The following is a 13,860-nucleotide window of genomic DNA, read 5'->3' on the forward strand; positions in this document are numbered from 1 at the left end:
TTCTCAAGGAAACACTGCGACTAAATCAGTTACAGGAAGAAGATGGGTTTCACTGGACTTTGTTTTGCTAGCTATCAATCACGATACTTTGAGAGGGGGATTTTCGAAAATAAAAAATAGTATTTGGTAATCCCTATTTGGTAACTACTAAAACGTAATATAATAGAAGAAATATGACTTAAGTTATCGAAACAAGTTTTAGTGGCGAAGAATGAAAGCATTAACCTTTATGGAACGCTTCCTGTCTACATCGCCCCCCTAAAATGTAATGTATTCTTCCGGATGTACCCGAATGACCTTCGTCCCTGAAGGTACTCAGTGAATTTGTGAAATACACGTATGTACGTGCGAGACACAATAATGAGAAAACATTGGTCCATATTGGGTGATTTTCCGATATTACTGAGATCTGATAAATCATATATAACTACCGAATGATTATAGAAGTAATCAATAAAGGAAAAAGGTAAGAAAATCCGTAAATAGCGTGAAACTCAAGGTATATAACTTCAGATTTGATAATCGCGATCGATCAACAACAAAACCTCAACACAAGCAGAATCATGTATTTACTGTCTTCGAGCAGATAAACATGTGGTAGAATGTACTGTGTAACATTTTAACCCCCACCCCTTGTTCCCGAATATGTGTGCACAGTATCAATAGTTTGTGACTTTCTAGCTAATTACATCAATCCAGTGTATATGACAAAACTAGACAAATCGAATCAAAATATTGACATATCTTGCCTCCACACGTACACATAGTGTCTGCGTAAAGTACTTGTTGTGTTATGTCGAGAATGTTCATTACAAAGTACACATCCATGGTGAGTCGTTCTTAAATGGTGTATCCACTCCAACGTTTTTATTTTAGAACACAAGTGACAAATAGTTCTAGATATTGGTTGTTGGTCATAAGGTCATTGATGTAAATTGTAACTAAAACTTAGTAAAAGTAATACCGTTATGCAGTATATATTAAGATGACAAACTTCAAAAAGTGAGGTAAATTTATGCGAATGTTTTGTATTATTAGGGGTTTAGAATGTAGGTGGGGGTTTCCGAATGGGGGTGGGGGGGGGGGGTGAAATACTGTTGTATTATTTTTAGTATATATTAATTGTTGGCATGTAACAAAATCTCATGTGAATTCTAGTACTTTTAGTAGCGAGTACTCTAATTTCTACATGTGGTTTTCTGTGTTTTTTCACCTACATAAAATATTGTCTATGAAGAAATGTGAAGTAAAAAATAAGGGTCACTCTACAGTGGGATAGGGGTGTAAGGGTCACTTTAATAGGGAGGGGGATACAAAGCTATGCAGTAAGGGTAACTATGATGGGGAGGGGGTAAGGATCACTCAATAATAGGGATGGGGGTTAACTGTATAATGGGGGAGGGGGTATAGGGCTATGCAGTACAGTTTACAAAGGTAAAGTATGAAGTATGAACTAGATAAATTATAGTATTAAAAGTTTGTCAGTTTTATGAAAAATACACTGAGATGATTTAAATATTGTATCAAATGAAAATTTCTACTTACACAGACTCAAAAAATTTGGAAATCACTTCCAAAACATTTTTTTTTTTACTTTGCTCCCAGTTCTCAGGACAAGCTTTGGCTACTATGGCCAGGTATGACAACTAATGTTGTAACACAAAAGTGTAGTCATAGCTAGAAATTAACAGTAGTTGCGTGTCCACAAACAATTCTTGTCATGGAGCTACCATAGTTTGTCGCTGATAGCCCACTTAGGCTACCATAATTTGCAGCTGGTAGCCCACTCAGGCTACCATAATTTGCAGCTGGTAGCCCACTTAGAGTTAGACTACCATAGTTTGTAGCTGGAAGCCCACTCAGGCTACCATAATTTGCAGCTGGTAGCCCACTTAGACTACCATAGTTTGTAGCTGGAAGCCCACTCAGGCTACCATAATTTGCAGCTGGTAGCCCACTTAGACTACCACTGATTATGTGATGATTTAAAGGATGGAAGATTTATAGACATGAAAGTATTTTAATAACACATATTTCTAATAGAGGAAAATCTGTTGTCTGTTTAGAGCTATTGACTTCAGTACTGTGAGAACATGGATAGCCATGAATGTAGACTTAGGGAATTGCATGGCGCATAGCGAGAGAAATGCCGAAATTGAAAATATCAGTTTTAGTTACTAAAGTGACATCATAGCATCAGCTGTAACCCAGGATTACTGGTAGGCGAGTTAGTAGTATGATGTAATTAAACTAAAATTGTTCAAACTGGATGACAGAACACTTGTTTGCAACTTGTTTGCGACATGCTCACCACCTATTGTCCCTTGGACTACCTGTTAGTTCTCCATCTGTGTTAATTTTGAGCCCTGTCCAACTATACCATACAAGTGAGTATATAAATATAATATAATCAAATTAGGATTTAAAAAAACAACAACTTGGGATTGTCTAATCTCTGAAAATTATACCATGGTGTCTCATTTTTCAAAATGTACTTTTTGTCATGTCATTGAAAACATTGCAATTACTCTCGTGATGAGTAAAACAAGATGAAATACAACAGAGTTGGGTACATCAGTTAGATGTTATTCCAAAATATTTTTCTTTGTTCAGCCAAGGAAAATTTGAGTGATCGAAGAGGCCTTTGTCGCTAGACGATTAGTGACAACCCTTAGGTCAAGAGTATTTTTCGGCTTTTCGGCAAAAGAAACATTTTGGAGAACAACATAATTATACCATTATAACATTAAGGCTTGGAACTATGTCAAGGCTGTTCTACTGTAAGGTATTCGAATGATATCATGTCTGCTCAAGTTTCACAGCCTAGATGGATTAGTTCTAGACAGTGTTATTATAGTAAGAAAACTGACCTGGCCTTGTACATACGATATGCATATATTTACCTGGAACATACATGTATATCATAACCTGATCATTTATTAAAGGGGCCATATGGATGAGGATTGGGTATTTATTTTGAAATTTTTTAATTTAAAGAACAATTTTATCATGGCTTCCTACTTGAAAAATCAATGTGTATGTAACTCAATACATTGCAAAAAGCTTAAAAAAAAAATATGTGAAAAGTTTGTTATTGTACATACAACAACAACCATTTTACCATAAGAAAAATGAAGCAGGATATAGGGGAGATACCCGACAATGACAGAGAACTGTGTTGCTGTGTTGGTTGACATGTCCAGGGGAACGTTAGGATTTTCGTCACAAAGTTCTGCTGTGACTTAATTGTATCAATGGTGAGCACATGGATCACAGTTATTTCTTTATTTTCGAAACTTTTTCCGGAATTCCATTTTATGAGCCACAAGTAATTTGACCATCTTTATAGTAATATGCTCAGCCTGTGACTGAAACTTGACTGTCACCCATCAAATTGGCACCACCATGTTATTATATCCTTTTGCACCCAATCTGAATCGATTTAAGTAGCAGTTACAGGACTAAAGGAAGTAAACTATATGTCTAGTCTTGGCTGCTTCGTAAATCTCACCCTCTCTCAAATGATAACCTCTGACCTACTGAAATCTTTGATCAAGAACGAAAAATATATGACAGCTGCTACAAATATTCTGAGACATGGTTTTGATGTTGATTAAATTTAGATGTTATATTAATTTATAGTAAACAAGCTGAATTATAATAAACAGAAGTTAAAACGTTGTGATTTGTGTCATTAATAAACTCATGAAAAAGAGGATTTCGAAGACAAGCGTCTAAATTCACTGAGAGTAGAGAAGGATTAGAAGACCATTTTCTAATGTGCCATTTTCCCTACATTTGTTCTAGATGCTTATAAAGGGGCCTTTTGATACATACAATAACATAATGTAGAATAACCACTGCGCGCGCACACACACACACACACACACACACACATACATACACACACACATACACACACATACACACACACATACACACATTCACACACACACACATACACACACACACATACACACACAGTGACAGTGACCACACACACAGTGACATACACTTACACGCATGCACACACACATGCGCACACACACTTATACACACGCACGCACACACTCGCACACATGCACACACATACATACGCATACACACGTACACATGCACATATGCATGCACACACATACATGCACACACACTCACACATGCATGCTCACACACATGCATGCACGCTCACGCACAGGCACACACACATACTCGCACGCATGGACAAGCAGACATGATGATATAGATAACATTAGCCCTCTGTACAGGAGCTAAAAATGCAAAACGAATATTTGTTTGTCATCCACCCTGACACTTTCACAATCACCCTGTTATGTAAATGATAGTAAATTTGTAAGGTTTACACTGATTACAAAGAAGCATTTGTAGCACCCCACACACTGGCTCTAATTAGTAGATATCTCATCTTTTGCTTTTGATGGAAAATTGTCAAGGCATTATGTAATATGATACTAGTATACATGTAATTACCATGGCAACATTTTCATCATGTTACCATGGCAATATCTCAGAGGGGGGTAGTGATGTCATCCTAGTATTTCTGTATACTGTACTTGTATTCTGAGTAACATTCAAATCAAGGAAGCTACGTTAATGAGTTATCCATAATGTGTTTGTTTTATTGACCTCCAGGTATCGTAGGCAGAGGTAAGACGTTACAATCTACTTGAATACTTTGCCCAAATAATGGTAAAATATGTGATTTTTTTTCCAAACATTAGATAAAGTAATCCAACTGCTTATCGGGTGAATAACTGCAAAGATGATAATGTATGGTTGTGTATTTGTTTTAAATTTGTAAATTTATGTATTATTAATATTATTGATAACAACATATAGACTACTGTAAACCTCGGAAATTGCACGCAAGACTCTTCATTTTGCTTTGGACAACAAAAACACAAAAATAAGTAACGACTAAAATGCCACCTTGTACATGTAAATAATGTACCTGCCTGGTAATTAGCAAATATTAGTTTTTAAGAACTAGCAATATTTTCTAATGGCAAAAATATTCTGTTGAAATCAGGTGTTAATTGTCGCCCCGTCTTCCCATATACAAGTGCACTTTTATTTTGCACATGTTGTGGTGTTTTTTTTGTACAATTTTATTGTTTGAGCCTGTTGATGGGACTAGTCCATATGTTGTCCTTGGATATAAATGTATGTTGGCAGTATTCTTTATTCATTGTTCATCCATGGAGGTAGAAGGATACAACCCGAGTATAATAATAATAATGTTGGGTTCTTATATAGCGCTTTCCCACTCCGTGCTCAAAGCGCTTTACAATTATTACCCCTGGCTCGGATCAGAACAGCACAACGGCCCTTTAGTCTTCCTCAACTCCCCAGGGAGCATACAATCCATTGCAGCCATTTAAGCGCATAGGATTAAAGCCTTCACATTGCAACCTACTGTATCTCCTTGATCCAATTAATCATGGCTTCCTACTTGAAAGATCAATGTGAAACAACACTTACAAAGACTGTGTCTGTAACTCAATACATTACAAAAAGCTAAAAAAAAAAATATGTAAAAAGATTGTTATATATACATAAAACAACAACCATTTTACCATAAGAAAAATGAAGCAGGATATGGTGTACCTCATAGGAGCCATTGAGCAGAGCCATGATTCTGGAGTGTGGTGCATTTCGATGTTATTCCCCAATATTTTCCTTCATTCATCCAAGGAAAATAAGAGTGACCTAAGGGGCCTTTGTCACTACTCATCTAGTGACGCATAGTGAAAACCCTTAGGTTACAAGTATTTTCTAGCTGAATGAAGAAAAAATATTGTCGAATAACATAATTATACCAGCGCCAGTAATATAAACAATTTTTGAACGTTTTGGCTCATATTTTGAACACAGCATAACCAGTGACATAGCCACACGTTGTCATGACATAAACGTGCGTTGTCATGACGTACTGAGAATGACAAGAGTATATATTCCATATTTTTTGTTGAAGTTGTCTCGTGCATGGTATAAAAATTGAAATAAAATTATTCTTGATTAGATAAGAACAGGGCCTAGGGATTGGTAGGCAAGTGAATTAACAATCAAAACATTGACACATTTCACTTACACGAGTAAAGATCATGCCCATAGCAACAGTAAAATAGTCGCATATATTGCATAGATGACAACAGGGATTGATAAGCATGGATAAAAACATTAAAGAAATTAACACATGTACAGTATGCCTAGCAACTAACACCATGCCCATAGCAACAGTAAAAAGATGGTGTATATTACATACATGTATGCCTAGCAACTAAGACAAAACAGCCAAAAGCCAATAACAATATTGAGTGAAGCATTCAAATTTATACAAAAATGTGCATAGCAAGCATGGACAGACCTTAGTCTAGTTACTAGACCTCAGGCTTTCTTCTGAAATGTGCAATTGGGCTATTGCCCTCACTGATTAGACTGTAAGTGTAAGATATGTCGTGACGTTTCACCCACACCGGCCTGAGGGCGCCCCATCACGGTGTACCTTACTGACTACTCACTGATTAGCTAATAATTTGATTATGGCAATTCCATAGGATTTTTGTCTAGTTTATAGTTGCCCCCCTTTCAGCCTGTCATATCAACAGCACTCCCAAGTGGCCAAAGTAGAGAATTTTTTGTTTTTCTGCTTTGTCTTTCTGATAATATATGGCACTTGTTTTTATTTTTGAGAAGTTTTAAAGTGAAGGGTTTGCTTCTCAGCCTCTCATGTGAACAGCACCCCACATGGCCAAACTAGAAAGTCTTTTGTTTTTCTTCTTCGCCTCTGTCTTTATGGCAATTCCATCTGTTTTTGTGTGAAGTGTTTGCTCCTCAGCCTCTCATATCAACAGCACTCCCAAGTGGCCAAACTAAAAAATCTTTTGTTTTTCTGGGTTTTTTTTTTGTTGATTTGAATAGATGAGTACCAAATCTGTAGATAACGAAGATAAACAGCCTGGTAAAATTTGTGTTGTCTGTGGTGATAAAGCCAATGGGTTACACTACCGAGTCCTTTCCTGTGAGGGATGTAAAACATTCTTTCGACGTAATGTCAAACATCGCGACAAGCTTAAATGTGAAATGGATAATGGAGGCCATTGTGAAATGGATCTATATACAAGAAGACAGTGTCCAGCATGTCGCATGAAGAAATGTCTAAAATCTGGCATGCAAGTTTCCAGTAAGTCATCACTATATATATATATAATTGCAATGACTAGATAGAAAGTGTGTGAATCTCAGCCAACACCAAAGTAACAATTTGCATTTTATCACCGATAAATGATTGTAATGAGTGCGAAACAGCTTCAATTTTATTTTGAAATCATGAATTTTTTCAGAAATTGCTCAGTACAGGTAACTTGTTTAAAGTATAACTTACTGTTTACCACTTTAGGTGAACTAATTAGCAAGTGTACAATGTCTGCCAACCAGTCACCAAGTGTACTATGTCTAACTATTGCTATAGAGGTTATCTCTACCAATGATGCAATTGACACTTGATTTGTTATTTGTTATAGGAGTATGGACAAATGAAAGACTAGCAACCAGAAAACCTATCAGTAAAAAGAAATGGAAAGCAGATGAATCTACGTGTAGTGTGTTGTCACCTACATCAACCTCAATGTCACCGCCAACACCCATGGGGTCTCCTTTATCATCACCACTACCACTAGCCGCTACACCTCTAGCTGACACCGGACAACAACCAAGTGAAATGCCAACAGAATTGACATTAGATCAACAGGAATTCATTGAATACATTGTCAAAATTTTTGATGAAGCTAGAACAGTTGTACAAACAGTAAGTACTAAAAAGCTTAATCTGATTAGATTTGGATCAGGGAGAAGAGTTTATTTTTCTTTGTTCAGCCAAAGAAAATACGAGGGACCAAAGGGATGTAGCGACGTGTAGTGACAACCCTTAGGTCACGAATATTTTCTGGATGAATGAAGAAAAATATTGGAGAAAAACATAATTATACCAGCACCAGTAATATCAAAGAAAAATTTGGGAAAATATTGGCAATTTTGAATGTTTGACTCATATTTTTCGAACACAGCAGAACCAGTGACATAGACACACATTGTCATGACATAGACACACATTGTCGTGATGTAGAATGACCAGAGTATATATTCCATATTTTTGTTCAATATGGTTCATGTGTGGTATAATGACCTATGTTTGATATTTTAATCACTAGTTCACGTTGAAGCTTAAATGATCTGTCTGGCACAGACCTTATCAAATAGTAGAGTCATAGAAGCAAGGCCAATGATGGCTGAGCGACACGACATTCATTACAATCTTATCTGATGGGTTTGAATACAGGGAACTATGGTAATACAATTTAAACCTGCATGAGCTGCAAGTGGGTCATTTTTTTCACCAAATAACCAAAAAAATATATTTATGCAAAATTGGTAAATTAATTCTAAAAAGACACGGTATCTGTAAATCAGTGGTCAATATTATCTATAGGTTGTGTAGTGACAAGGTTAAATCTTGAGTGTAAGCTTAGTTTTCAATCTGTTGACATATTAATACCGCACTAGTTTGTAATTAGTATTCATTGATCAGGTCAACCACTGTCTATTTACTGAAAAGTGTTAAAATACCAATAATTGGTTTACCAATTATTCAGGTTTAATCAGTAGTCAATCTTAGGCCTAAAAAAACAATTGTTTGGTACCGGTTACCTGACCCAACATAACGTTTCACTGCTGACCCTAAATTTTTTTTTACACATTCGAGAAAAAAATAATAAAATCGCAAAAATTGTGAAGTCTCACAAGAAATAGTGGATGCAGAAAGTGCCACCAAAAGACACTGTTCTTCCAATCTGTAATGGCTGTACAATTGATAGGAAGAAATAAACAACACAGAGACCAATTGGAAAAATCTACCTACCCCACACCTATTCTAAAATTGAGCGTAACCAGAACTACACAATTTTTTTTATTAGGCCTTAGTTGTAAATAGTGCAGCAACAGATTAAAGCCGTTATTACTGTTTAGGGCACTAATTTTTGGGTGTTGACTCAAAAATCAATTTGATATTATTTATTGTACCATACATATACAGCTACAAAAAATATGTTTATCCAGAGGTGATTCAATACTGTTCATGGTGTGTATTAACCCCTTCAATACTGAACACATTCCCGCCAAAATTGTTTGGACAAAATTCTTGTTTTATGTAAGTTTTTGGCACATATCAACTTCATTTTAGACTGGAATTAAAGAAATGTTACTTCCTAATAAAGTAATATTATTGTAATTATGAAAATATTCATATAAATTGGGTCCCCATATTATTTAAAACTCGTCTCTAGTCATGAAAGGGTTAAGAGTAAGGTATTGTACCTAACAAAACATTTTCAAAAAAAAAACTGTTCCAGTTGGAGCTAGTGCAATGTAATCTCCATATCTTGTTCTCGACCAGTTTGGTTGACAGCTTGAGATTGTACACTTTTTAATACATGTATGCCAGACAGGATGTAGACTACCAATCATAGAGCCTGATACATATGTGATGGGAAGTTTTGTGACCACCAAACAGTGAGCCCGATACAAATACGATATGAAGTTTTCTTACCACAATCAGTAAGCCCTGTACAAGTAATTATGATATGGCAGTTGTTATTATCAACCAGTTGTCTTTGTTTTGTAGCCAGATATGCCAGGTGATGCCAATGCAGACAAACCAGATGACCCTCTAAACAAGGCAGACAGCCAATCACAAAGTAGATGTGATGATGACAGCCAATCACAAAGTAGATGTGATGATGACAGCCAATCACAAAGCAGATGTGGTGTTGACAGCCAATCACAAAGCAGATGTGATGATGACAGCCAATCACAAAGCAGATGTGGTGTTGACAGCCAATCACAAAGCAGATGTGATGATGACAGCCAATCACAAAGTAGATGTGATGGTGACAGCCAATCACAAACTAGATGTGATGATGGCAACCAACAGATATCAGGGAACTCATTTACAGTGTCTGATGTGCCTTCAGGTTTTGGAGATAAAGGTCATGGGAGGGTAGAGGTTACAGGTCAACAGAACATTGAAGTCAAATGTGAGATCAAGTCACAGGAAAAATGTCAGTGTTTATCCATGGTGGGTGATAAACCCACAAAAAATATGGCCTCTGGTGAAAGGGGTGAGAAAGACGTTACTACAGTTACGTATCATCAAATTGAATGCAGTAGCCAATCCTTACAGCTTGAATCAAAAGATAGGGATGTATCCAGTCAAGCCATGCTGTGGGAAACCAAAGACAGTTATATGCCCAGTCAAGATACACAATGGGAAGCCAGTCTACCCATGCAATGGGAATCAAACGACAATGATGCACCCAGTCAAACCATGCCTTGGGAATCAAAAGATAGTGATGTACCCAGTCAAACCATGCAATGGTATGCAAAAGACAGTAGTGTACTTAGCCTACCTGTACAGGCAGAAACTGTAGACGGTACTACGAACAGTGGTATACCCAGCCTATCTATACAGGCAGAAACCACAGACAGTGGTATACCCAGTCTATCTGTACAGGCAGAAAGCACGGACAGTGATGCACTCAGAGTAAAAGATAGTGTCACATCTGAAAAGTGCCAAGACAGTGATTCCGTAAATCATGAGAAAAATAAAGAGAGTACAAGTACTACATCTGACACTGAGAGTCCGAACAAGTCAACTGATGCAATGTTTACACATTTCATGGAGATGTTAGTGGTTATACTTAAACAGTTAATAGCAAGTGCCAAACGTATATTTGGATTTCGTGACCTCGCTTATCAAGATCAAGCCACGCTGATCAAAGCCAGTATTCTGGAGATCATGATGTTAGGTGGTGCTGAACACTATGAGCCAGAGAAAGGTGGTTTTACGAATGATCAGAATAGTGCAGTGTATGGCAAAGAAGCTGGTGTTAAAGCTGGCTTTGGCAATATTATGGATACGATGCTGGAGTTTTCTCAGACAATGTCATTACTGAAATTGACCCACAGCGAGTACTGTTTGTTGTATGGTATGACAATTCTTAGTCCAGGTGAGTAATAATCTACCTTCCTTCTTTCTTTCTTTTTTTGTATTAAAATGAAATTTTTATTGCACAGTCAGAAGTTGAATAACAAAGAAGAAAAACAAATAGCTGGAAACTAAATCAAGTAAAGATTACAATTTACTAGAAATCATTTGGACCAAGTTTTTAAAGAAAATCACCCCATTTTTAAAGTGCTTATCAAGTTTGTTCTTACGGTTCACAACAAAAAATTCATTTAAGATAAAATCGCGAATCTCACAAGAAATAGTGGATGTTGAAACTGACTTCAATCTGTAATCATTACAGATTGAAGTCAGTTTCAACATCCACTATTAATGGCTGTACATGTGATGAGGAAACCAATAACACAGAAACCATTTAGAAAACAATGCAAAACATCACTACCTGAACTAGACACTCACACATGAAAAAAAAATATAAAAAAGAGTAAAAAATCTACCTACCCCACCTATTGAGTGTAGTTGAGCATAATTGGAACCACACAATTTTTTTTGTTAGACCTAAATTGGACTTTGCCTCACTTTTGTGTGATTTAACCAATGTCAGTGTACTGTTTTTGTGTTTATTCACACAGATCGTGAAGGTTTACTAGACCGTTGCAAAGTGGAGCAACTACAACAGCCATTCGTGGAATCCCTACTGGCTTGTACACGGATTAATCACGGGGAAAATAAAGTTATCTTTGCTAAAATTGTTAGCAAACTGACACAATTAAGGAACTTTTCTGAAGAATACACAGATCACGTTTTAGGTCTGCAGTTGAAAGGACGAACATTCACGCCTCTTGTAGCCGAGTTATTTGGAATGAATGACTAAGTAGAAAACTAACGACAGCTGTATCCAGTTCTCATCTTGCCATGAAGTTATTTATCATTATAGTGGCCATACATGGGTGGGAAATTTTGAAATTTTATGGAATAATTTTATTTTAATTTTTATGTTTTATTTACTATAAGCTTAAGAAATGATGAAGACTAAATCCGTGTTTATAACTGATCAATTGCAAAAATACTACAAAATGTGTTACAAATTTATTATTATTATTAGCAGTAAAGTTACTTTTATTGGAATCTAGATTTTTAGCTTTCATCAGAATCACTTGGACTTCATCAGCATAATCATGTTTTGGTCAGGTGACCTCCTGGCATCTGAGTGATTCTGACGAAAGCTACGTTGTCATGTCAAAAACTAGATTCCGGTAAGGTAACTTTACTACTACGGTAACTATATATAAAATGAAGTCATGCAGTGTGTCCTCTAAATAATAGCCAAATTTTGTTGTTGTGGGTCAGAATAGCATTTCTTGTGAGTCATCACATAGTAAGTGATAGGTGAGGGGAACACCAAATTTCAGTGCATCACTAGAAATTGTGTGCGTCAGTGGCACGTCAAATTGGCTTAGAGGACATACTGGTGTCAAGTATGTACCAATTTCTATTTTGCTAACTTTGTTATTGTACATATGTAAAACAATTGATTTGTGAACAAACCGAGTAAAAACAAGTAATTTTTTAAAATAATTCTTGTAACCACATGTAAACAAAGAATCAAGTTAGTTACCATTTCAGGGGATAGCATATTGCTGAGATAGGATGTAGTGATTTCTTGTTTTTTCTCTCTATGTTTGCCAACCACATTCCCAATATAACATACTTTTACACATTAACATATTTTTTGCAATTTCTTGGGATACAAACACAGACTTTGTCAATGTGCCGCTTTTTTAAATACCTATTTCTCATCCATATGGCCACTTTGATTTTGAATTTGAACTTCAACTATAAGTATATTGTAGATGTACAGACCTTTGATTATCAACATTTAACAGCTGGGCCTCATTGGTCACTACTAGTATGTATTATGCATACTAATTATATTTAATTTTGAGTTTTCAGTGTTGTAAGATCTAAGAATACCTCCATGTAACATCTGATCTCATGGAGCACTGCTAGCATGGGCTATGTATGCTTGTCTATTTGTCTGCCTGTCTGCCTGTCTGTCTGTCTGCCTGTCTGTCTGTCTGTCTGTCTGTCTGTCTGTCTGTGTGTGTGTGTGTCTGTCTGTCTGTCTGTCTGTCTGTCTGTCTGTCTGTCTGTCAGCAGTAATTTCTAAGCCCTACACTGGCTATTTTCCATCAAACCTACCATGGTTGGATGATATACATGGCTGAGCATTTTTTAGCATTTTAGCATATTTTGGACAACTTTATCAAATTCCCACTGTCGATATGAGCAGTCATTTTAGATGACTTCATCATATTGCCACTGTTTGTCGATGTCAGCAGCCATTTTAGATGACTTCATCATATTGCCACTGTTTGTCGATGTCAGCAGCCATTTTTAAGCTATACACAGGCTATGTTCAGTCAAACCTACAAAGGGTTCCAATTGGATAGTAATACCAGCATAGATGGCTTTGTACTTCACACTTTCTAGATGACTTAGTTATATTGCCACTGTCTGTCAGTGTCAGCAGACATTTTCTTATCTATATGCAGGTTATTTTCATTCTGTCTACACTTGTCAGATGATATATTTGACTTGATCTAATTGAGCTTACCAGCAAGTGTGTATTGTAAGTTTAAATTGTACAATATCATAGCAATAATGACGCATTTAGATCACTTGAAAATTGAATTGTCAATACCCATTATTCCCAGGTTGAACTTTCTGTTGATAATTGTGGTCAGATGTTTAAGGTGAGGCAGCTACAAATGTGAAATTTTGCTTTACAAACTTATTAGGGTAATGAAAACGATATAATA

At 36.3% G+C, this 13,860-nt stretch overlaps 1 protein-coding gene across 1 annotated transcript; it reads left to right on the plus strand.

Annotated features, from left to right (window-relative positions):
- Positions 1 to 330: 330 nt before the first annotated feature.
- Positions 331 to 12,888, plus strand: LOC144440232 (uncharacterized). The gene is made up of 5 exons (XM_078129547.1): positions 331 to 466; positions 6,940 to 7,201; positions 7,542 to 7,825; positions 9,698 to 11,081; positions 11,671 to 12,888. Exons 2-5 carry the CDS (start codon positions 6,940 to 6,942, stop codon positions 11,910 to 11,912), a joined length of 2,172 nt encoding a protein of 723 aa, XP_077985673.1. The 5' UTR covers positions 331 to 466; the 3' UTR covers positions 11,913 to 12,888.
- Positions 12,889 to 13,860: the final 972 nt, after the last annotated feature.

The sequence above is a fragment of the Glandiceps talaboti genome, chromosome 9 (assembly GCF_964340395.1).
Source record: "Glandiceps talaboti chromosome 9, keGlaTala1.1, whole genome shotgun sequence".
NCBI classification, from domain to species: Eukaryota; Metazoa; Hemichordata; class Enteropneusta; family Spengelidae; genus Glandiceps; species Glandiceps talaboti.

Excerpts from the sequence above, each read along its gene's own strand:
- LOC144440232 (XM_078129547.1), top strand. The coding sequence starts at position 6,940 with ATGAGTACCAAATCTGTAGATAACGAAGATAAACAGCCTGGTAAAATT. Across the intron at positions 7,202-7,541 it reads ATCTGGCATGCAAGTTTCCA|GAGTATGGACAAATGAAAGA; the intron begins GTAAGTCATCAC and ends TATTTGTTATAG. Across the intron at positions 7,826-9,697 it reads CTAGAACAGTTGTACAAACA|CCAGATATGCCAGGTGATGC; the intron begins GTAAGTACTAAA and ends TTTGTTTTGTAG.